The sequence below is a fragment of the Mirounga leonina genome, unplaced genomic scaffold (genome assembly GCF_011800145.1).
Source record: "Mirounga leonina isolate KUSES-001 unplaced genomic scaffold, KU_Mleo_1.0 Mir_178, whole genome shotgun sequence".
Taxonomy (NCBI): Eukaryota; Metazoa; Chordata; class Mammalia; order Carnivora; family Phocidae; genus Mirounga; species Mirounga leonina.
The window spans coordinates 755,775-781,073 of NW_023270464.1; the positions used below are offsets into that span (position 1 = coordinate 755,775).

At 38.6% G+C, this 25,299-nt stretch overlaps 1 protein-coding gene across 2 annotated transcripts in view; it reads left to right on the forward strand.

Annotated features, from left to right (window-relative positions):
* The window catches only part of OCA2 (OCA2 melanosomal transmembrane protein), a 545,103-nt gene that overhangs the window by 12,543 nt on the left and 507,261 nt on the right, over positions 1–25,299 (forward strand). Inside the window, exon 3 of one of the 2 annotated variants that reach the window (XM_035023928.1) lies at positions 22,181–22,472. In XM_035023928.1, the coding sequence (XP_034879819.1) occupies positions 22,225–22,472 (248 nt within the window). In that variant the 5' untranslated portion in view covers positions 22,181–22,224. The remainder of the gene's footprint in view (positions 1–22,180; positions 22,473–25,299) is intronic. The other variant, XM_035023929.1, reaches the window with a different exon arrangement.

A 25,299-nucleotide genomic window follows, 5' to 3' on the forward strand; every position in this document is an offset into this window, starting at 1 on the left:
CACCCCCAATCTTTCTGTGACCCCGAGGGTCCTGAGACCACACTGTCCTGCGAGGGTTCCATCCCCCGCTTAGCCACTGGAGTGAGGTCCCTCAGCGGAGACGACTTCTACAAGTTTCGATTTTGTGCTCCGAGGCTCCGAGGGATGGAGGCCCCTCCCCCTCTGTCTATCCTCCTGAATATCGCCTCAGATTCACTTCTCCGCACATCCTACCTTCCAGAAACTGGTCACTTTTCTGTTCAGAGTTGTTGCTATTCTTTTCTTCCATCTCCTGTTGAGTTCATAGGTGTTCAGAATAGTTTGATCCCTATCCAGCTGAATTCCCGAGACCAGACGAAATCCACGTCTCCTAGTCCCCCCCCTTTTCATAATATTCTCTTACAATTGTTTGTATAGCTGCAGTATTGGTTTTTATTTTTCCTCTTTCATTTGTAATTTTATTTATTTGTTTCCTTTTGTTTTTTGATAAGTCTGGCTAGAGGTTTATGAATTCTCTTTATCTTTTCAAAGAACCAGCTCCTGGTTTCATATGTCAGTTCTATTTTTCAGTTTTTATACATTTATTTCTGTTCTAATCTTTATTATTTCCTTCTTTCTGCTGGTTTGGGTTTTATTGATTGTTCTTTCTCTAGCTCCTTTAGGTGTAAGTTTAGGCTCTTTATTTGAGATTATTCTTGCTTCTTGAAATAGGCCTGTATTGCTATGAACTTCCCTCTTAAGACTGATTTTGCTGCATCCCAAAGGTTTTGGGCTGTTGTGTTTTCATTTTCATTTGTTTCTATGTACTTTTTGATTTCTTCTTTGATATCTTGGTTAACCCATATTATTTAACATCCATGTATTTGTGGTCTTTCCAGGTTTTTTCTTGTGGTTGACTTTTAGTTTCACAGCATTGTGGTCAGAAAAGGTGCATGTATGACTTCAATCTTATTGTATTTGTTGCGGCCTGTTTTGTGTTGTAATATGTGATTATCTAGAGACTATTCCATGTGAACCTGAAAACAATGTGTATTCTGCTGTTTTAGGATGGAATGTTCTGAATATATCTGTTAAATCCATCTGTTCTAGTGTGTCATTCAAAGCATTGTTTCCTTGTTCGTTTTCTCTTTAGATGATCTGTCCATTGATGTAAGTGTGGTGTTAATGTCCCCTACTATTATTGTATTACTATCAGTTAGTTCCTTTATGTTTGTTATTAACTGTTTCATGTATTTGGGTGCTCCCATTGTCATGCACAAGTACTTATACTTGTTAGATCTTCTTGATGGATTGTCCCATTTATAATTATGTAGTGTCCTTCTTTGTTGTTACAGTCTTTGTTTTAAATATATTTTGTCCAATATAAGTATTGCTACACTGGCTTTCTTGTCACATTCATTTGCATGATAAATGTTTCTCTATCCCCTCACTTTCAATCTGCAGGTGTCTTAAAGTAAGTCTCTTGTAGGTAGTGGCAGAGAGATGGGTCTGGTTTTTTTCTATCCATGCTGTCTTTTTGATTGAAGCATTTAGCCCATTTATATTTCAAAGTAATTATTCTTGGATATGTATTTATTGCCATTTTATTACTTATTTTGTGGTTGTTTCTGAAGTTTTTCTCTGATCCTCTCTTCTTTCTCTCTTTCATGGTTTGCTGGTTTTCATTAATGATATATTTGAATTTCTTTCTCTTTATTCTCTTAGTGTTTTTTGATTGTGGTTACCACTAGGTTTGTATACAACACATTCTGCATAGAACAGTGTATATTAAGTTAATGTTCACTTAAGTTTGAACCCATTTCTTTACTTCTTTATTTCCTATGTTTTAGGTATATATATATTTTACATCCTTTTATTTTGTGAGTTCCTTGACTGATTTTTTACAGATTTTTTTTTTTTTTTACTGCTTTTGTGTTTGCTACTTTCATACTCTGACTTCTGATTTTTCCTTTGTACTCAAAGAGTCACCTTTAATACTTTTTTCAGGGCCAGTTTAGTGGTCATAAACTCCTTTAGTTTTTGTTTGGGAAATTCTTTATCTCTCCTTCTATTGGCTGCATATTTTTTCCATTCAGCACTTTGAATATATCATGCCACTCTCTTCTGGCTTGCAAAGTTTCTTATGAAAAATCTGCCTTTTGCCATGTAGGATTTTCTGTGTATGTAACTGTCTTCTTTGGTTTTGCTGCTTAAAAAATTTTTTTCTTTATAACTACATTTTGCCATTTTAATTATAATATGTCATGTGTGGATCTGCTTTTGTTGATTTTGTTGGGAGTTGTCTGTGCCTCCTGAATCTAGATATCTGTTTCCTTCCCCAGATTAGGGAAGTTTTCAGCTATTATTTTTTCAAATAAATATCCTACTCCCTTTCTCTCCCTTCTTCTTCTGGGACTCTTATTATATGAATGTTATTACATTTCATGCAGTCACTGAGTTCCCTGTCTATCATCATTTGTCTTTCTTCTGTCCAGCTTGATTACTTTCCATTACTCTGTCTTCTAGGTCATTAATTTATTCTTCTGCTTCTTCCAGCCTGCTGTTCATTCCATTAAACGTGTCTCTCATTTCATTTATTGAATTGTTCATCTCTGCTATACTATTCATTATCTCTGTGTTAAGGGTTTTATGGATGATTTCCACTCTTTTCTCAAGTCCAACGAGTATCTTTATGATCATTACTTTAAATTCTTTATCAGGCTTATTATTTATATCTGTTTTGCTTAGATTTCTGGTTATGGCCTTGTCCTGTTCCTTCATTTTTTCAAATTCCTCTGTCTTCTCATTTTAAGTCTCTATGCCTGTTTTTATGTTAGGGAAGTCAGCTCTCTCTCCTGTTCTTGAGGGTAATGGCTTTATGAAGTGGTCCTATAGTGCCCTGCTGTGTAGTGTTCCTTGTTCCCCAGAGCTGTTTCTTCAGGGAGTGTCTCCAATGTGTGCTGTGTGCTCTGCTACTGTGTCCTGGTCTCTTTATGCTTTAGGCCAGTGATCTGCAGAGGCTCTCAGTCTGTTGTGGGCAGTGTTTTGTCCCTGGCCTGAATGTGCTGAGTTTTAACTAGGTGTGCTCTAGTCCACTTTTGAACTGAGACCTATTGCCACCACTGCCAGAACCAAGCCCCACAAAACTCCTGGGCTGGGAGATGTGTTGTGAGCAGGGGTTCGTTGCTCTTCTGGGAGAGGGGGCTGCTGCACTGGGACTGAGGCACACATGACTGAGGCACACATGACTGTGAAAGCCTGGGGGACAAGACTTGGTGTAAGCAAGTTAAGTAGCAAGTGTCAGTGCTGCACTGCTTCCCACAGGTGGCCCTCTGCTTATTCTGAGGGGAGGGGGAGGGAAATGGTGCCTGCCAATTCCTTTGTTCCTAGAAGGGTCTCTCTTTGAGTGCTGCCTCTCTGGGACATGCTCTGAGATGAGCAAATAACCTCCCCTCTGTGGGCCCCAGGCACTTTTAGATCGCTCTTTCCACACTGTATGTCCACATGCTATTTTCCCTGCCCTCTCTCTAAGAGCAGACCAATGCTCTTCAGGCTCTCTCTGAGCCAAGGCTACTGACCTTTAAAGCTCCAGGCTTTAAGCCCCACTGTTTGCAAGAACTCACGAAGTTTGGTTCCTCTCGCTTTCCAAGCCAGTTGCTTTGGGGATTTGTCTTCCCTGTGTGGGCTCCCTTATGCATTAATCTGTCTTGTGCCCTTCTCTAGGACCATGGTTCCATCCCCCTGCAGAACCGTGATCCATTTCTCTCCCAAACTGGATCTCTGCACTTCCTACCTTCTTTGATGTGGCCTCTTCTCTACCTTTAGTTGTGGAGTTTGTTCTGCCAGTCTTCAGGTTGGTTTCTGTGATCTTTAGGATGATTTAATGGTTATTTAGTTGTATTTGTGGGACAAGCTGAGCCTAAGGTTTTCCTACTCTGCTGCCATCTTCCCTTCCCTGACAGTTCTTTATGTATTCAGGATATCAGTCCCTTTCTGGATATGTGATTGGCAAGTATTTTCTCACAGTTCATGGCTTGTTCTTTTTATCCTCCTATCAGTCTATTACAGAGCAAAAAATTGTAATGTTGATTAAGTCCAGTTTACCATTTTTTTCTTTTTATGGATTGTGCTTTTGGTGTCAAGCTTAAGGCTTTTGGCCTAGCCCTAGATTCTGAAGATTTCTCCCTATGTTTATTTTTAAAACGTTTATAGTTTCACATTTTACATTTAAGTCTGTGATCTATTTTGAGTTAACTTTTATGTAAGTTATGAGACATAGATAAAGGTGCTTTTTCTTTTGCCTATGGATATCCAATTACTCAAGCACCCTTTGTTGAACGGGTTGTCTTTCTTATGTTAAATTGCCTTTGCACCTTTGTCAAAATCCACTGGGCATATTTTCATAAGTCTATTTATGAGTTCTCCCTTCTGTTGATCCGTGTGTGTATGACTCTGCTCACACCACACACTCTTAGTTACTGTAACTATAGAGTAAATCTTGCAATTTGGTAGATTGGTCCTCCCACTTTTTTCAAATTGTGTTGGGTATTCTAGATCATTCGCATTTCCATATAAATTATAGAATAATCTTATTTATATCTATAAAATATCATTCTGGCATTTGATAAGAATTGCATTCAACCTGTGTATAAATTTGGGGAGAATTGTCATCTTTACTATGTTGAGTCTTCTAGTCCATAAACATGATTTATCCTTCCATTTATTTAGATATTTGATTGCTTTCATCAGTGTTTTATGGTTTCCAGCATATGAGTCAGTACATGTCTTATTAGATGTACACTTAAATGTTTAATTTTTTAGCAATTATAAATTGTTTTGTTTTACTTTATTTTTTTAAAAGATTTTATTTATTTATTTGACAGAGAGAGAGAGAGAGAGACCCAGAGAGAGGGAACACAAGCAGGGAGAGTGGGAGAGGGAACACAAGCAGGGAGCCTGATGTGGGGCTCAATCCCAGGACCCTGGGATCATGACCTGAGCCAAAGGCAGACATTTAATGACTGAGTCACCCAGGCACCCCTGTTTTGTATTTTTAATTTTGATGTCAACATTGATGGTATATGGTATATGGAAATTGATGGTATATGGAAATATAGATTTTTAAAATATTTATCTTGGATCCTGTGACTTTGATGAACTCAGGCTATGAGGTGTTTTTGTTTTTGTTTTTTTTATAGATTACTTGGGATTTTATTATGTAGAAAATCATACCATCTGCAAATTGGGACAGTTTTATTTCTTCCTTTCTGCTCTCTATGCCTTTTCCCTTTTCTTGCCCTATTGCACTGGCTACAACTTCCAGTATCATGTTGAATAGGATTGAAGAGAGTAGACACCCTTGCCTTATCCTTTTTTCTCTTTTTTTGGGGGGGGGAGTTTGCAATTTTATGTATGTATGTATGTATGTATGTATGTATGTATTATTTGTTTCAGAGGTACAGGTCTGTGATTCAACAGTCTTACACAATTCACAGCACTCACCATAGCACATACCCTCCCCAATGTCTATAACCTCGCCACCCCATCCCTCTCACCAACTTCCACTCCAGCAAACCTCAGTTTGTTTCCTGAGATTAAGAGTCTCTTATGGTGGGCGCCTGGGTGGCTCAGTTGGTTAAGCGACTGCCTTCGGCTCAGGTCATGATCCTGGAGTCCTGGGATTGAGTCCCGCATCGGACTCCCTGCTCGGCAGGGAGTCTGCTTCTCCCTCTGACCTTCCCCCCTCTCATGTGCTCTCTCTCTCTCACTCTCTCAAATAAATGAATAAATAAAATCTTTTTTAAAAAAAAGAGTCTCTTATGGTTTATCTCCCTCTCTGCTTTCATCTTGTTTCATTTTTTCCCTCACTTACCCTATGATCCTCTGTCATGTTTCTCAAATTCCTTATATCAGTGAGATCATATGATAATTGTCTTTCTCTAATTGACTTATTCACTTAGCATGATAATCTCTAGTTCATCCACATCATTGCAAATGGCAAGATTTCTTTTTTTGATGGCTGTATAATATTCCATCATATATATACCACATCTTCTTTATCCATTCATCTGTTGATGGACATCTAAGCTCTTTCCATAGTTTGGCTATTGTGGACAATGCTGCTATAAACATTGGGGTGCATGTGCTCCTTCCGATCACTACATTGGTATCTTTGGGGTAAATACCCAGTAGTGCAATTGCTGGGTCATGGGGTAGCTCTATTTTCAACTTTTTGAAGAACCTTCATACTGTTTTCCAGAGTGGCTGCACCAGCTTGCATTCCCACCAATAGTGTAGGAGGGTTCCCCTTTCTCTGCATCCTTGCCAACATCTGTCATTTCCTGACTTGTTCATTTTAGCCATTCTGACTGGTGTGAGATGGTATCTCACTGAGGTTTTGATTTGTATTTCCCTGATGTCGAGTGATGTTGAGCACTTTTTCATGTGTCTGTTGGCCATTTGTATGTCTCCTTTGGAAAATGTCTGTTTATATCTTCTGCCCATTTCTTGATTGGATTATTTGTTCTTTGGTTGAGTTTGATAAGTTCTTTATAGATTTTGGATACAAGCTCTTTATCTGATATGTCATTTGCAAATATCTTCTTTGGTTGAGTTTGATAAGTTCTTTATAGGTTTTGGATACTAGCTCTTTATCTGATATGTCATTTGCAAATATCTTCTCCCATTCTGTCAGTTGTCTTTTGGTTTTGTTGACTGTTTCCTTTGCTGTGCAGAAGCTTTTTATCTCGATGAAGTCCCAAAAGTTCATTTTTACCCTTGCTTCCCTTGCCTTTGGTGATGTTTCCAGGAAGAAGTTGCTGCAGCTGAGGTCAAAGAAGTTGCTGCCTGTATTCTCCTCAAGGATTTTGATGGATTCCTGGCTCACATTTAGGTCTTTCATCCATTTTGAGTCCATTTTTGTGTGTGGTGTAAGGAAATGGTCCAGTTTCATTCTTCTGCATGTGGCTGTCCAATTTTCCCAACACCATTTGTTGAAGAGACTGTCTTTTTTCCATTGGACATTGTTTCCTGCTTTGTCAAAGATTAGTTAACCATAGAGTTGAGGGTCCATTTCTGGGCTCTCTATTCTGTTCCATTGATCTATGTCTGTCTTTGTGCCTGTACCATGCTGTCTTGATGATGACAGCTTTGTAATAGAGCTTGAAGCCTGCAATTGTGATGCCTGTGACCGAGTGTTTCTCTCTGGCACATGACCCCATTTGGAGTCTCTGAACCCAGCAGATTCCTGTGGTACACTACCACACCGCTCCTCCTGGGTGAGGAAGGGGAGTCTCCCCAGATCTGCTGCTTGTTGGGTCCCTGCTCAAAGAGTAGTGGCCCGACTGCTGCGAATCATGGTTTATAGCAACCCCAAGCTGAGAGTCCATTCCTCGGCTCTGTCTTTGCAACTGGCTTCTCTACTCCAATACCTGGGAGCTCTGCCACACTCAGGAACCCCCAGTCTTTCTGTGACCCCGAGGGTCCTGAGACCACACTGTCCCAGCGAGGTTTCCACCCCCTACTTAGCCACTGGAGCAACGTCCCTCATCAGAACAGACTTCTAAAAGTTCTGATTTTGTGCTCCACTGCTCTATCACTTGCCGGTAGCTGGCTGACAGAGGCTCCCTCCTCCCTCCCTCCTTCCCAACTTTGGGAAGTTGGTCTAACTTCCCAAATATTGCCTCAGATTCACTTCTCCACACATCCTACCTTCCAGAAATTGGTCGCTTTTCTGGTCATAGGATTGCTGCTAGTCTTTTCTTCGATCTCCTTTTGAGTTTGTAGGTGTTCAGAATGGTTTGATAATTATCTAGCTGAATTCCTGGAATGAGACGAAATTTAGGTCTCCTACCTCTGCCATCTTGCTCCTTTTCCCCTCTTGCCTTATTCTTGATCACGGAGGAAAGCTTCAAGTTTCTTTACATTAAGTATGTTGTTTACTGGTTTTTGTAGATATATTTTTCAAGTCGAGGAATTTCCCCTCTATCCCAATTTTCTTTAAGTTTTTATCATGAGTGTAGAATTTTGCCATATGTTTTTCTGCATCAGTTGATATGATCATATGATTTTTCCTCTTTTGCCTGTTAATATGGTAGATCATATTGATTGATGTTTTTATTAGCTTTATTGATATATAATTAACATCATATAATACATCCATTTAAAAGGTATGCTTTTTACTATATCTACTCAATTGGATGACCATCACCACAGTCAATTTTAGAGCATTTTCACTAACCCAAAATGAAACTCCATATGCATTGTCACTCATTTTCCTTGGATTTTTCTCTCCTCCCTTAATGGCAAACACTAATCTGTTTTCTGTCTCTATAGATTTGCCTATTCAGAAGATTTCATATACAAATGGAATCAGGCAACATGTGCTCTTTTGTGACTGGCTTCTTTCACTTAATGTTTTCAAAGTTCATCCCTGTCATAGTATGTATCATTACACTATTTATCTTCATTGTTGAATAGTGTTATATTATATGGATATACCGCATTTTATTTATCCATTAATCAGTGATGGACACTTGGGTTGTTTTTACTTTTTGAGTATTATGAATAATACTTTTATAAAAAATGTACATGTTTTTGTGAGGGCAAGTGTTCCATTTCTCTTGGTTATCTACCTAGAAGCAGAATTACTGAATCATACAGTAACTGTATAGTTAGCATTGATCAATTTGTGAATACTGAACTAGTTTTGCATCTCTGGAATAAACTACACTTGGTCATGGTGTATATTATATATTGCTGAATTTCCTTTGCTAATATTTTAAGGATTTTTGGTTTGTAATTTTTCTTTTCCTCCTTCCCTCACTTCCCCTCCCTCCCTTCCTCCCTCCTTCCCACCCTCCTCCCTCTCTCTCTTCCTTCCACCCTTTCCTTCCTTCCTACCTTCCTTCCTTCTCTTTCTTTCTTTTCTTTCTTTCTTTCTTTCTTTCTTTCTTTCTTTCTTTCTTTCTTTCTTTCTTTCTTTCTTTCTTTCTTTCTTTCTTTCTTTCTTTCTTTCTTCTTTCTCCTTTCTTTTTCTTTCTCTTTCTCCCTTCCCTTCCCTTGATTTCCTTTTGCCTTTCCTTTTCCCTTTCCTATAGGCCTCTGTCTGATTTTGGTATAAGGGTAACACTAACCTCATAAAATTACCTCAGAAGTGTACCTCATCTTTATTTTCTGGAAGAAATTGGGTAGAATTGGTGTTAATTCTTCTTTAAATGTTTGGTAGTATTTTTCAAATAATCATCTGGGTCTGGAGATTTGTATTTTGGGAATTTAAAAATATAAATTCAGTCTACTTAATAGTTATAGGATTATCCAACTTATCTATTTTATTTTTTCAAATTTTTAAAAATTTTTAAAAATTTTATTTTATTATGTTATGTTAATCACCATACATTATATCATTAGTTTTTGATGTAGTGTTCCATGATTCATTGTTTGCATATAACAACCAGTGCTCCATTCAATACATGCCCTCTTTAATACCCATCACCAGGCTAATCCATCCCACCATGCAAAATAATTCTATGTTGACAGTTCTTTTGTCTCATTTCTTGAAAAAATATGGTGCCACTTCTTCTGCCTCCACGGTTTCTGTCATTTGAATAGTTTTTACCTTATAAGTATGTTGTCATTTCTGTTAGTGGTTTCAAGGTTTTTTTCTTTGTCTTTAGTTATCAGAAGTTTGTGATATGTCTTGATGTGGGTTTCTTCGGATTTATCCTTTTTTTAGTATCGTTAAGTGTCTTAGATCTGTAGGTTCATGTGTTTTGCCAAATTTGGGGAGTTTTCAGCCATTCAAGTATTTCAAGTACTTTTTCAAGTACTTCTCAAGTATTTTTCAAATACTTTTTTCAAGTACTTTCAGGTACTTCAAGTACTTTCAACTCCTTCAAGTACTTTTTTCATAATCTTTGTCTTCTGGGATTCTGATTACATGAATGTTAAATCTTGTTATTATCCCACATGTTTCTGACGTTCTGTTAATTTTTTTTTTTTACTCTATCAGATTGGATTTCTGTTGTTCTGAGTTCTTTTCTCACCCCCCATCTTGTTGTTGAACTCATCTATTGAGTTTTTAATTTTGCTGTTGTGTTTTTCACTTCTATTTGGCTCTTCTTTTCTGAGACTATTTCTTTGCTGAGAATTTCTATTTTTCCCCAATGTTCCAAGTGTGCCTGTTACTTTTTGTTGATGTGTTTTTATTTTGATTGCCTTAAAAATCTCAGTCAGATAATTCTAACATCTCTCATCTCAGTGTTGTTATCTATTTTCTGTCAAGTTGAGGTTTTCCTGGTTATCACTGTTGATAGCTGGTTTTTTTTTATTGAAACCTTATGAGTTTCATTGCACATTTTGGGTATTATAAGACTCTATATTCCTATTAGTGCATGTTTAACTGGCTTCCTCTGACACCACTCCAGCAGAAGTGCCTGGTACTGCCTCATTGCTTCCAGGTGGGGTTAGAAGCCCAAGTTTTTCACTTGGCCTCAGTTGGCATCAAGATGAGGAAGGATTCTCTATTATTGCTGGGCAAGGATGAGAACTCTGGCTCCCCACTGGGCCTCTGCTATACCATCCCACATGGAAGAAGGTAGTTCATCTTACTACTTCTAATGACACCATTGGGGGTTTCCTCATTACTGCCAAGCAGTGGTTAAAGCCCTGACTTTCCACTTGGCCTCCTCTGACACCTTAGCAAGAAGGGGGAAGAGTTCCTTTTATTGCAGGAAGTTATCTCTGCCCTCACAGGGAGGTGAGGGATGTGTAGGGAGGAGGTGGGACTCCCTAACACCCAGCAGAGATGAACATCCCAGATCCTCATCAGTCTTTTCTGACACCAGTAGGGATGGAGGCCTGGGCCCCTTATTTTAGCCTGGGGAGGGTAGAGGTTTAGGTACCTCACTTGCCTTTGCTGTCTTGGGTGGATGTGGGTTTGCAGCATTTGGCTGCAGTAAAGCAATTATTGCTTACAAGTTTTTTGTTCTACTAAGCTGTCCCTTAACTGCTCCTTTGGCTAGAAAAAGTAGGTTTTTCTTGGTTTGTGCTTGTTGGTGTTTCCAGGTTGCCAACTTCTTTAGCACCCTGTCTGGGATATATGAGACAAAATAAAAATTCAGGGGCTTTACTGATGTGTCATTTCTGTGTCCCTAACCAGTTTTCTTTCTTCTCTACCTTTCAGAGTCTTCTAATGGTTTTTTCATACAAAATGTCAGGTTTTTCACTGTATTTAGCAAGAGGAAGAGGGAAAAGTAGGTTTACTCTCTCTTCCTGGGAGCAAAAGTCCTGAGATGCATCTTTTTAAAAATTATTTTAATTAATTAATTTATTTTTAAAGATTTTATTTGAGAGAGGAGAGTGAGAGAGAGCACAAACAGGGCAGAGGGAGAGGAAGAAGCAGACACCCCACTGAGCAAGGAGCCCAACACAAGGAGCCCCTATCTTTTTAATTTTTTAAATTAAAATGTTAGCAAGGGTGTCGAGAGAGGGAAACCCTCTTGCACTGTAAGTGGGAGTGCAAACTGGTGCAGCCACTCTGGAGAACAGTTTGGAGGTTCCTCAAAAAGTTAAAAATAGGGATGCCTGTGTGGCTCAGTCGGTTAAGTGGCTGCCTTCAGCTCAGGTCATGATCCCAGAGTTCTGGGATCAAGCCCCGCATTGGGCTCCCTGCTCAGTGGGGAGCCTGCTTCTCCCTCTCCCACTTCCCCTGCTAAATAAATAAATAAATAAATAAATAAATAAATAAATAAATAAATAAAATCTTTTTTTAAAAGTTAAAAATAGAACTACCTTACAACCCACTAATTGCACTACTTCGCTATTTGCTTAAAGAATACAAAAATAGATTCGAAGGGGTACATTCACCCGGTGTTTATAGCAGCATTGTCAACAACAACCAAACTGGAGAGATTCCAAATGAACAGATAAAGAAGATGTCACATATATACACACAGTGGAGTATTACTCAGCCATCAAAAAGAATGAAACCTTGCCATTTGCAGCAATGTGGACAGAGCTAGAGTGTCTTATGCTAAGTGTAGTAAGTCAGAGAAAGACAAATACCATACAATCTCACTCATATGTGGAATTTAGGAAAAACAAATGAACATATGGGAAGGGGGAAGAGAAAAAAAGGAAAGAGGTAAACAAGCCATAAGTGACTCTTAACGATAGAGAACAAACTGAGGGTTGATGGAGGGAGATGGTTGAGGGATGGGCTAGATGGGTGATGGGTATTAAAGCGGGCACTTGTGATGAGCACTGGGTATTGTATGCAAGCAATGAATCACTGAATTGTACTCCAGAAACCAATATTGCTCTGTATGGTAAATAATAAATTTTTAAAAAAATTTTTTAACTTAAATTCAATTAGCCAACATATAGTACATTATTAGTTTAGGATGTAGAGTTCAGTAATTCATCAGTTGCATATAACACCCAGTGCTCATCACACCACATGCCCTCCTTAATGCCCCTCACCCAGTTACACCATCCCCCCCCACCTCCCCTCCAGCAACCCTCAGTTTGTTTCCTATAGTTAAGAGTCTCTCATGGTTTGTCTCCCTCTCTGATTTCTTTCCATTCCATTTTCCCTCCCTTCCCCTATGATCTTTCATGCTGTTTCTCATATTCCACATATGAGTGAAACCATGTAATTGTCTTTCTCCATATCCTTGCCAATACCTGTTGTTTCTTGTGTTGTTAATTTTAGCCATTCTGACAGTTGTGAGGTGGTATCTCATCATGGTTTTAATTTGCATTTCCCTAATGATGAGCATTGACCATCTTTTCATGTGTCTGTCAGCCATCTAAATGTCTTCTTTGGAAAAATGTCTATTCATACTTAGGTCTTTATGATCATTTAGGTTTTACATCCATTTTGAGTTTATTTTTGTGTATGGTGTAAGAAAGTGGTCCAGTTTCATTCTTCTGCATGTAGCTGACCAGTTTTCCCAACACCATTTGTTGAAGAGACCCCTTTTTCCATTGGATATTCTTTCCTGCTTTGTTGAAGATTAGTTGACCATATAGTTGTGGGTCCATTTCTGGGTTCTGTATTCTGTTCCATTGATCTATGTGTCTGTTTTTGTGCCAGTACCATACTGTCTTAATGACTACAGCTTTGTAATAGAGCTTGAAATCCAGAATTGTGAAATCCAGTTTTGTTTTTCTTTTTCAGAAATGCTTTGCATATTTGGGGTCTTTTGTGGTTCTGTACAAATTTTAGGATTGTTTGTTCTAGCTCTATGAAAAATGCTGATGGTATTTTGATAGGGATTGCCTTAAATCTGTAGATTGTTTTGGGTAGTATAGACATTTTTAGCAATGTTTGTTCTTCCAATCCATGAGCATGGAATGCTTTTCTGTTTCTTTGTGTCCTCTTCAGTTTCATTCATAAGTGTTCTGTAGTTTTCAGAGTACAGATCCTTTACCTCTTTAGTTAGGTTTATTCGTAGGTATCTTACGGTTTTTGGTGCAGTTGCAAATGGGAGCAATTCCTTGATGTCTTTTTCTGCTGTTTCATTATTGGTGTAGAGAAATGCAAGAGATTTTATATCCTACAACTTTGCTGAATTCATGTATGAGTTCTAGCAATTGTTTTGGTGGAGTCTTTTGGGTTTTCTACATAGAGTATCATGTCATCTGCAAATAGTGAAAGTTTGACTTCTTCTTGCCAATTTGGATGAATTTGATTTCTTTTTTTTTTTTTTAAAGATTTTTATTTATTTATTTGACACAGAGAGACACAGCGAGAGAGGGAACACAAGCAGGGGGAGTGGGAGAGGGAGAAGCAGGCTTCTCTCAGAGCAGGGAGCCCGATGCGGGGCTCGATCCCAGGACTCTGGGATCATGACCTGAGCCGAAGGCAGACGCTTAACGACTGAGTCACCCAGGCGCCCCTGGATGAATTTGATTTCTTTTTGTTATCTGATTGCTGAGGCTGACTTCCAATACTATGTTAAATAGTAATGGTGAGAGTGGACACCCTTGTCTTGTTCATGACTGCTGGGGAGAGGCTCTCAGTTTTTCCACATTGAGAATATTATTAGCTGTGGGTTTTTGTATAGGGCCTTTATGATATTGAGGTATATTCCATCTATCCCTACTTTGTTGAGGGTTTTAATCAAGAAAGGATGCTGTATTTTGTCAAATGCTTTTTCTGCATCTATTGACAAGATCATATGGTTCTTATTCTTTCTCTTATTAATGTGGTGTATCACATTGGTTGATTTGCAAATGTTGAAACACCTCAGGATCCCGGAAATAAATCCCACTTGATCACAATGAGTAATTCTTTTAATGTACTGTTGAATTCTTGGGGCGCCTAGTTGGCTCAGTTGGTTAAACATCTGCCTTCAGCTCAGGTCATGATCCTGGAGTCCTGGGATCGATTGAGCCCCATGTCTGGTGTCTGCTTCTCCCTCTGTCCCTCCCCCTGCTTGTACTCTCTCTCTCTCACTCAAATAAATAAATAAATAAAATCTTTTAAAAAATGTACTGTTGAATTCAATTTGCTAGTATTTTATTGAGAATTTTTGCATCCATGTTCATCAGATATATTGTCCTGTAATTCTCCTTTGTAGTGGGGTCTTGGCCTGGTTTTGGAATCAATACTGGCTTTGTAGAATGAGTTTGGAAGTTTTCCTTCCCTTTCTACTTTTTTGGAACTTTTTTAGAAGAATAGATATTACTTCTTTAAAGGTTTGGTAGAATTCTCCTAGAAAACCATCTGGCCATGGACTCTTGTTTGTTGGGAGATTTTTGATTACTGATTCAATTTCTTTGCTGGTTATAGGTCTGTTCAAATTTTCTATTTCTTCCTGTTTCAGTTTTGGTAGTTTGTAGGTTTCTAGGAATTTTTCCATTTCTTCCCTGTTGCCCAGTTTCTTGGCATATACTTTTTCATAGTATTCTCTTATAATTTTATTTCTGTTGTCTCTCCCCTTTCTTTCATGATTTTATCTATTTGGGTCCTTCTTCTTTTCTTTTTCATAAGTCTAGCTAGGGGTTTGTCAATTTTGTTAATTCTTTCAAAGAACCATCTCCTGCTGATCTGTTCTACTGTTTGTTTGTTTGTTTTTTTTTAAATTTCTATATCACTGATCTATTCTACTCTTTATTATTTCCCTTCTTCTGAGGGCTTTACACTTTATTTGTTCCTTGTCTAGCTCCTTTAGTTGTGAGGTTGTGTATTTGAGATTTTTCTTGCTGCTTGAGGTGGGCCAGGACTGCAATATACTTCCCTTTTATGACTGTGTTTGCTACCTCCAAATGGTTTGGACTGTCGTGTTTTCATTTTTATTTTCTTCTATGTATTTTTTCATTTCTTCTTTAATTTCCTGGTTAACCCATTCATCCTTTTTTTCCCCCTTTGTTATTTTCTTTTTTGCCTCTTCTTGTATAAACCCTTGTTTGGAGATCATACTGAGGGAGCTGCCCTGCTATGTACAAAACCCCGACCCAGAAGCAGGTCATCTAGGAATGGTTTAGCATCAGGTTCCCCATGAACATGCATTGCATGACAGGTGAGGGGGCGGCCCCCTTTCTGCCCACACCTCGTTTCGCACATTCATTCTTTAGTAGGGTGTTCTTTAACCTACATTTATTTGTGGTCTTTCTAAATATTTTCTTGTGGTTGACTTCAGGTTTTATAATGCTGTGGTCTGATAATATGCACAGTATGATCTCGATCTTTTTGTATTTGTTGAGGGCTGATTTTTGACTGAGTATGTAATCTATTCTGGAAAATGTTCCATGTGCACTAGAAAAGAATGTGTAGGGGCACGTGGTTGGCTAAATTTCTTAGGCTTGGACTCTTGATTTTGGCTTAGGTCATGATCTCAGGATCGTGGGATGGAGCCCAGTGTTGGGCTCTGCAGTCAGGAGACTGCTTGAGATTCTCGCTCTCCTCTTCTGCCCTCCCCCCATGCATGCTCTCTCTTTCTCTCTCTAAAATGAATAAATAAATCTTAAAAAAAGGAAAAGAATTTGTATTCTGCTGCTTCAGGATGAAATGTTCTGAATATGTCTGTAAGTCCATGTGGTCCAGTGTATCATCATTCAAAGCCATTGTTTTCTTGTTGATTTTCTGCTTAGATGATCTGTCCATTGCTGTAAGTGGGGTGTTAAAGTCCTCTACTATAATTGTATTATTTTCAATGAGTTTATGTTTGTTATTCACTGATTTTATTCATTTAGGTGCTACTGTTAGATCTTCTTGATGGATAGACCCCTTAATTATGATATAATGCCCTTTCTCATATCTTGTTATAGTCTTTGGTTTAAAGCCTCATTTGTCTGATATGATATTTGTCTTTTTTTTTTTTTTTTAAATTATGGTTAGTTAGCCAACATATAGTACATCATTATTTTTTGATGTAGTGTTCAATGATTCATTAGTTGCATATAACACCCAGAACTCATCACAACACATGCCCTCCTTAACGCCCATCACTCAATTACCCCATTCCCCCAACCCCCTCCCTTTTGTAACCCTCAGTTTGTTTCCCAGAGTCCAGAGTCTCTCATGGTTTGTCTCTTTCTCTGATCTTCCCATTCAGTTTTCCCTCCCTTCCCCTATGGTCCTCTGCACTATTCCTTATGTTACATATGAGTGAAACCATATGATAATTGTCTTTCTTTGCTTGATTTATTTCACTTAGCATAATCCCCTCCAGTTCTATCCATGTTGATGAAAATGGTAGGTATTCATACTTTTTCTGATGGCTGAGTAATATTCCATTGTATATATGTACCACATCTTCTTTATCCATTCATCTGTTGAAGGGCATCTTGTCTCCTTCCACAGTTTGGCTATTGTGGACATTGCTGCTCTGAACATTGGGGTGCATGTGCCCCTTCTTCTCACTACATCTGTATCTTTGGAGTAAATACCTAGTAGTGCAATTGCTGGGTTGTAGTGTAGCGCTATTTTTAACATCTTGAGGAAGCTCCATACTGTTTTCCAGAGTGGCTGTACCAGCTTGCATTCCCACCAACAGTATAAGAGGGTTCCCCTTTCTCCACATCCTCGCCAACATTTGTTGTTTCCTGTTTTGTTAATTTTTGCCATTCTAACTGGTATAAGGTGGTATCTCATTGTGGTTTTGATTTGTATTTCCCTGATGGCTAGTGATGATGAACATTTTTACATGTGTCTGTTAGCCATTTGTATGTCTTCTTTGGAGAAGTGTCTGTTCATGTCTTCTACCCATTTATTGACGGAATTATTTGTTTTTTTTGGATGTTGAGTTCCCAGAAGTTCTTTATATATCTTGGATATCATCCCTTTATCTGTAGTGTCATTTGCAAATATCTTCTCCCATTCCGTGGGTTGCCTTTTAGTTTTGTTGACTGTTTCCTTTGCTGTGAAGAAGCTTGTTATCTTTTTAAAAAGATTTTATTTATTTATTTGAGAGAGAGAGAGACAGACAGCACAAGCAGGGGGAAGGGCAGAGGGAGAGGGAGAAGCAGGCTCTGCACTTCTCCAAGGACCCCGGGATCATGACCTGAGCAAAGGCAGATGCTTAACCAACTGAGCCACCCAGGCACCCAGAAGCTTGTTATCTTGATAAGTCCCAAAAGTTCATTTTTGCTTTTGTTTCCCTTGCCTTTAGAGATGTATCTTCAAAGAAGTTGCTGTGGCCCACGTCAAAGAGGTTACTGCCTATGTTCTCTTCTAGGATTTTGATGGATTCCTGTATCACATTTAGGTCTTTCATCCATTTTGAGTTTATATTTGTGTATGGTGTAAGAGAATGGTCCAGTTTCATTCTTCTGCATGTGGCTGTCCAATTTTCCTAGCACTATTTACTGAAGAGACTTTTTTCCATTGGATATTCTTTCCAGATTTGTCAAAGATTAGTTGACCATAGAGTTGAGGGTTCATTTCTTGGGTCTCTATTCTGTTCCATTGATCTATATGTCTGTTTTTGTGCCAATACCAGGCTGTCTTGATGATCATAGCTTTGTAATATAGCTTGAAGTCAGGCATCACGATGTCCCCAGCTTTGTTTTTCTTTTTCAACATTCCCTTGGCGATTCGGGGTCTTTTCTGGTCCCATACAAATTTCAGGATTGTTTGTTCCAGCTCTGTGAAAAATGTCAATGGTAATTTGATAGGGATGGCATTGAAAGTGTAGATTGCTCTGGGTAGCATAGACATTTTAACAGTGTTTATTCTTCCAATCCACAAGCATGGAATGTTTTCCCATCTCTGTACATCTTCCTCAATTTCTTTCATAAGTGTTCTGTAGTTTCTAGAGTATAGATCCTTCATCTCTTTGGTTAGGTTTATTCTTAGGTACCTTATGGTTTTTGGTCCTAGTGTAAATGGAATTGATTCCTTAATTTCTCTATCTTCAGTTACATTGTTAGTGTATAGAAATTCAACTGATTTCTGTGCATTGATTTTGTATCCTGCCATGTTGCTGAATTGCTGTATGACTTCTAGTAATTTGGGGGTGGAGTCTTTTGGGTTTTCCACATAAAGTATCATGTCATCTGTGAAGAGTGAGAGTTTGACTTCTTCCTTGCCAATTTGGATGCCTTTTATTTCTTTTTGTTGTCTGATTGCTGAGGCTAGAACTCTAGTACTATGTTGAACAATAGTGGTGAGAGGGGGCATCCTGTCATGTCCTGACCTTAATGGAAAAGCCCTCAGCTTTTCCCCATTGAGAATGATATTTGCTGTGAGCTTTTCATAGATGGTTTTTATGATATTGAGGAATGTTCCCTCTATCCCTCACTCTGAAAAGTTTTAATTAGGAAAGGATGCTGTATTTTGTCAAATGCTTTTTCTGCATCAATTGGGAGAATCATATGGTTCTTGTCTTTTCTTTTATTGATGTGCTCTATCATGTTGATTGATTTGCGAATGTTGAACCACCCTTGCATCACAGGACTAAATCCCACCTGGTCAGTGATGGATAATCCTTTTAATGTACTGTTGGATCCTATTGGCTAGGATCTTGTTAAGTATTATAGCATCCATATTCATCAGGGATAGTGGCCTGTAATTCTCCTTTTTGATGGGGTCTTTGGTTTTGGGATCAGGGTAATGTTGGCCTCATGGAACACGTTTGGATGTTTCCCTTCCGTTTCTATTTTTTGGAACAGCTGCAGTAGAATAGGTATAATTTCTTCTTTAAATGATTGGTAGAATTCCACTGGGAAGCCATCTGGCCCTGGACTCTTGTTTTTTGGGAGGTTTTTTATTACTGCTTCAATTTCTTTACTGGTTATTGGTCTATTCAGATTGTCCATTTCTTCCTGTTTCAGTCTTGGTAGTCCAAGAATGCATCCATTTCTTCCTCATTTCCTTGTTTGTTGGCATATGCCTGCTGGTAATAAGTTCTAATAATTGTCTCTATTTCCTTGGTATTGGTCGTGATCTCTCCCCTTTCATTCATGATTTTATTGATTTGGGTCCTTTCTCTTTTCTTTTTGGATAAGTCTGGCCAGGGGTTTATTGATCTTATTAATTCTTTCAAAGAACCAGGTTTTAGTTTCATTGATCTGTTCTACTGGTTCTGGTTTATATTTCCTTGATTTCTGTTCTAATCTTTATTATTTCTCTTCTCCTGCTTGGTTTAGGCTTTATTTGCTGTTCTTTCTCCAGCTCCTTTACATGTAAGTTTAGCTTGTGCATTTGGGATTTTTCTAATTTTTTGAGAGAATCTTGGATGGTTATGTATTTCCCTCTTAGGACCACCTTTACACTATCCCATAGGTTTTGGACCAATGTGTTTTCATTCTCATTAGTTTCAATGAATTGTTTACAATCTTCTTGAATTTCCTGGTTGACCTAATCATTCTTTAGCAGGATGCTCTTTAACTTCCAACTGTTTGAGTTCCTTGCAAATTTATTCTTATGGTTGAGTTGCAGTTTCAAAGCATTGTGGTCTGAAAATATGCAGGGAATAATCTCAATCTTTTGGTATCAGTTGAGACCTGATTTGTGACCCAGTATGTGCTCTATTCTAGAGAAAGTTCCATATCCATTTGAGAAGAATGAGTATTCTGTTGTTTTAGGATGGAATGTTCTGTATATATCTACAAAGTCCATCTGGTCCAATGTGTGATTCAGAGCTCTTGTTTCTTTGTTGATCTTCTGCTTAGATGATCTGTCCATTGCTGTGAGTGGAGTTTTGAAGTATCCTACTATTAATGTATTATTATCAATATGTTTATTTTGGTTATTAATTTGTTTATATAATTGGCTGCTCCCATGTTGGGGGCATAGATATTTACAACTGTTAGATTTTCTTGTTGGATAGACCCTTTAAATATGATATAATGTCCCTCTATGTCTCTTATTATGGTCTTTGGTTTAAAATATAATTTGTCTGATATGAAGATTACTACCCCAGCTTTCTTTTGAGGTCCATTAGCATGGTAAATTGTTCTCCATCCCCTCACTTTCGATCTGGAGATATCTTTAGATTCAAAACAGGTCTCTTGTAGACAGCATATGGATGGGTCCTGCTTTTTTAATCCAATCTGAAACCCTGTGTCTTTTCATAGGAGCATTGAGCCCATTTACATTCAGCGTAACTACTGAAAGATATGAATGTAGTTCCATTGTATTGCCTGTAACATCCCTGTTTCTATAGATTTTCTCTGTTTCTTTCTAGTCTATGTGACTCTTGGAGTCTCTCTTCCCTTCCAAAATTCCCTAATATTTCTTGCAGGGCTGGCTTGGTGGTTGCATATTCTTTCAGTTTCTGCCTGTCCTGAAAGCTCTTTATCTCTCCATCCATTCTGAATGACAGCTTTGCTGGATAAAGTGTTCTTGGCTGCATGTTCTTTTCATTTAGTACCCTGAATATGTCTTGCCAGCCCTTTCTGGCTTGCCAGGTTTCTGTGGACAGGTCTGATGTTATTCTAATATTCTTCCCTCCATATGTCAGGAACCTCCTCTCCCTGGCTATTCTCAGGATTGTGTCTTTGGCTGTAAAATTAGCAAGCTTCACTATTATGTGTCAGTGTGTTGACTATTTTTATTGATTTGGGAGGGGTCCTTTCTGCCTCTTGGGCTCGAATGCTTGTTTCCTTCCCCAGATTAGGGAAGTTCTCAGCTATGATTTGCTCAAATATACCTTCTAGCCCTCTTTCTTTCTCCACCCCCTCGGGGGTCCCAATAATTCTGAGATTGGAACATTTAATGGTATCATTAATCTCTCAAATCCTTTTCTCTTGTGCTACTAGTAGCCTATCTCTGTTTTCCTCAACTTCCCTTCCACCAGCTTATCTTCTAGATCACTAATTCTCTCTTCTGCCTCATTTGCCCTGGCTGTTAGAGTATCCAGTTTAGATGGTATCTCATTCATAGCATTTTTTTAGTTCAGCCTGATTAGATCTCATATCTGCTCTTAGAGATTCTATATCGTCACTAGGGCTTTTTTCAAGCCTAGCTATTGACTTTATGATTACTATCCCAAATTCTATCTCTGACATCTTGCTTATATCCATATCCATTTGTTCTGTGGCAGAGGACATTGTCTCTGTTTCTTTTCCTTATTGAGAGTTCCTCCTCCTAGTCATTCTGTTGAGGGATGGTTGAGTGAATGAGCAGAGGCCAATTCTGTTGAGGGATGGTTGAGTGAATGAGCAGAGGCCAAAATATCAACCACAACCCAAGCAAGATGCACCCTAGCAAAATCCGAAGTGGTCAGAAGCCACAACCAAAAAACAAAGCCAAAATGAAACACAAGAATAAAATTAAAAAATTAAAAAAAATTTAAAAAGTGGGGGATGCAAAAACCCATAAAACCATAGGATAAGACAGAAACAAAGGAGAAAGTCCTTACCACCCAGAGTTAATATTTTGGAGGCTGGGTCTTTTTGGTCTTCTGTTCTATGCATATGCCATGTATATATTTATTTCAAGAAAAATATCCTAGTCTAACAATGTTGTTTTCTGTACCCTTAATATTTCCCACTACCAATCAGTATCCATTTAGATCATTTTTACATTACAACTTACTTAACTAATGCTTTCTTGTTGAATACTTAGGTCATGGCTAGTGTGAAATGTGCTACAATGTTCATCCTTGGAGATGAGCATACACTGTTTCCCATATGATATTAGAATGCTGGAACACTGGAAGGGCCTCATTATAAGAGACCAAAAAATAGCAAGGGTAGAGAGAGACTGAATGGATTCCATATGGGTTCCCTAAGGTGCAAACAATATTCCCAATTTGCTTTTCATCAACAGTGGCTTCTTTCTGGCTAACCTAGTGAGAAGAGTGAGAACGGAACATGCATCTAGAGAACAAAGATGGTGGGCTGACCTCTGGTGTGCTGGAGATGGAGCTACATCAGACATCTTCTCCCATGTGTGCTGGCCTGGGAAGGCCAGAACTGACAGGACCTGTCACCAGCAACTGCAGGCTACAGCAAGGAGTCAACAAAGCAGACCCCTCAACCCCCTACCCCACCAGGGCAGCTGGGCAGAGCTGTTGGGCGTCTGTGGACCGAGATTTTGATTCATTCCTCACAGAGCAGAGGTGAGTTTATAATAATTTTATCTTGTAAATGTGGAATTCACAAATATTGGATTTCTGTGAGTGGTTCCCCCATTTTTTGTTGGAAAATTTTCAGATATTATGCAAGAAATGCAAGAATCTTTCTAGCACTTTCCTGACCTGTTTTGAATGAATGCTTTTTCTAAAATGTGGCTAACATAACTCCAAAAGGTAATAAAAATAAAGAGAGATTTTTAGCATGAAATTTGCATTTACTAGATTATTTTAAGGCATTAAAAGTATTACATGACTTTAAAAAGGATATATATTTACATACTTATATATATAATATGCATATATATATCTTAGAACATGCTTTATTCCTACAAATATGTCAAGTGAATTAATTGAATATTGTTTTTCATGTTAGAAAAATCTAGATTTACATAAAAAAGAACTTCTGATAAACCCTTAAATATTTACCAAAGTAAAGCCAATAAATAGATATAAAAGCATCCTATAAGTGTCTTCATACCCATGTAGGGACATCTTGTTTACCCTGCAGATCTGGGTATCCTTGTCCCCACAGGCATTAAGTCCTGCTCAGGGCAGTTGCTCAGCCAGAACCTGACCCATACAGTACCAGTGGTCTAATGTTGAAAAAGGCAAAGCATCACAGAAATGCATACAAGTGTGGTGTAGAGCCCCACCACCTGCCATGATCCTGTCCCCTCTTCTTCTCTAGGGTAAGACCTATCCCAGCTTACTGATGATCTCACCAATGTGCAGGTTCATACTTTTACTGTTTGTTTATGTATCACTAAATAGTATATGCTCCTGTTTTGCTCTTTTTGTCCAACTTGTTTTTGGGATTTGTCAGTGTGCCTGCCTGTAGTTTTTGTTAATTCATTTGGATTGCTAACATAAGATGTCAGTATATGAATATCCCACAGTTTATATGTCTTCTCCTGTAGGTAGCTATTCAGTGTCTACCCCACTCCCTAGTATTTTGCTATTAAAAACTACAACACATTTTCTCATATAGGTTTTCTAGGGTATAAGTGGGGGGATTCTCTAGAGTATCTCTCTACTTGAGAACGAATGTTGGTTCCTAAAGTGTATGCACCTTAGGATTTACTAGATGTACCAGATTCATAATTGTATCAATTTACCCTCCCACCTTTACAACACTTGGTGCTGGGGGACTTTAACATAAGAAGATGTGATACATGTGATGTGCTATGTCATGGTTTGCAAGGAAATTTACATTTCCTTGTTGACCAGGAAAGCAGACCTTCTTCCCACATGTTTACTAAACAGTTAGGTTTGTTTTTCATAATGTACAATCTCATACATTTTGCTCAATTTTCTAATGAGGTGTTAATATTTGTCTTCTGTGTTGTGGGTTTTTTTTTTTTTTTTAATTCTTCATATTAACCATCTTTGGTCCTGTGTTGCAGGGTCTTCTCCCAGCCAGAAGATCATCTTTTCTTTTTAGCTATGATTTTTTAAAAAAGATTTATTTAATTATTTTAGAGAGAGAGCACAGTTGGGAGGGGCAGAGGGAGAGAGAGAATCTGAAACAGATTTCATGCTGAGCATGGAGCCCAGTGTGGGACTCGATCCCATGACCCTGAGATCACAACCTGAATCGAAACCAAGAGTCAGATGCTCAACCCACTGAGCGCTCCAGGTGCCCCTATTTATGTTTTTTTATTTTTTATTTTTTATTCTTATGTTAATCCCCATACATTACATCATTAGTTTTAGATGAAGTGTTCCATGATTCATTGTTTGTGCATAACACCCAGTGCTCCATGCAGAATGTGCCCTCCTCAATACCCACCACCAGGCTAACCCATCCTCCCACCTCCCTCCCCTCTAGAATCCTCAGTTTGTTTTTCAGAGTCCATCGTCTCTCATGGTTCGTCTACCCCTCCGATTTCCCCCGCTTCATTCTTCCCCTCCCACTACCTTCTTTTTTTTCTTAACATATATTGCATTATTTGTTTCAGAGGTACAGATCTGAGATTCAACAGTTTTGCACAATTCACAGCGCTTACCAGAGCACATACCCTCCCCAGTGTCTATCACCCAGTCACCCCATCCCTCCCACCCCACCCCCCACTCCAACAACACTCAGTTTGTTTCCTGCGATTAAGAATTCCTCATATCAGTGAGATCATATGATACATGTCTTTCTCTGTTTGACTTATTTCACTCAACCTAATACCCTCCAGTTCCATCCACGTCGTTGCAAATGGCAAGATCTCATTCCTTTTGATGGCTGTATAATATTCCATTGTATATATATACCACATCTTCTTTAGCCATTCATCTGTCGATGGACATCTTGACTCTTTCCACAGTTTGGCTATTGTGGACATTGCTGCTGTAAACATCGGGGTGCACGTACCCCTTCGGATCCCTACTTTTGTATCTTTGGGGTAAATACCCAGTAGTGCAATTGCTGGATCATATGGTAGCTCTATTTTCAACTTTTTGAGGAACCTCCATACAGTTTTCCAGAGTGGCTGCACCAGCTTGCATTCCCACCAACAGTGTAGGAGGGTTCCCCTTTCTCCGCATCCCCGCCAACATCTGTCGTTTCCTGACTTGTTAATTTTAGCCATTCTGACTGGTGTGAGGTGATATCTCATTGAGGTTTTGATTTGGATTTCCCTGATGCCGAGCGATATTGAGCACTTTTTCATGTGTCTCTTGGCCATTTGGATGTCTTCTTTGGAAAAATGTCTGTTCATGTCTTATGCCCATTTCTTGATTGGATTCTTTGTTCTTTGGGTGTTGAGTTTGATGAGTTCTTTATAGATTTTGGATACTAGCCCTTTATCTGATATGTCATTTGCAA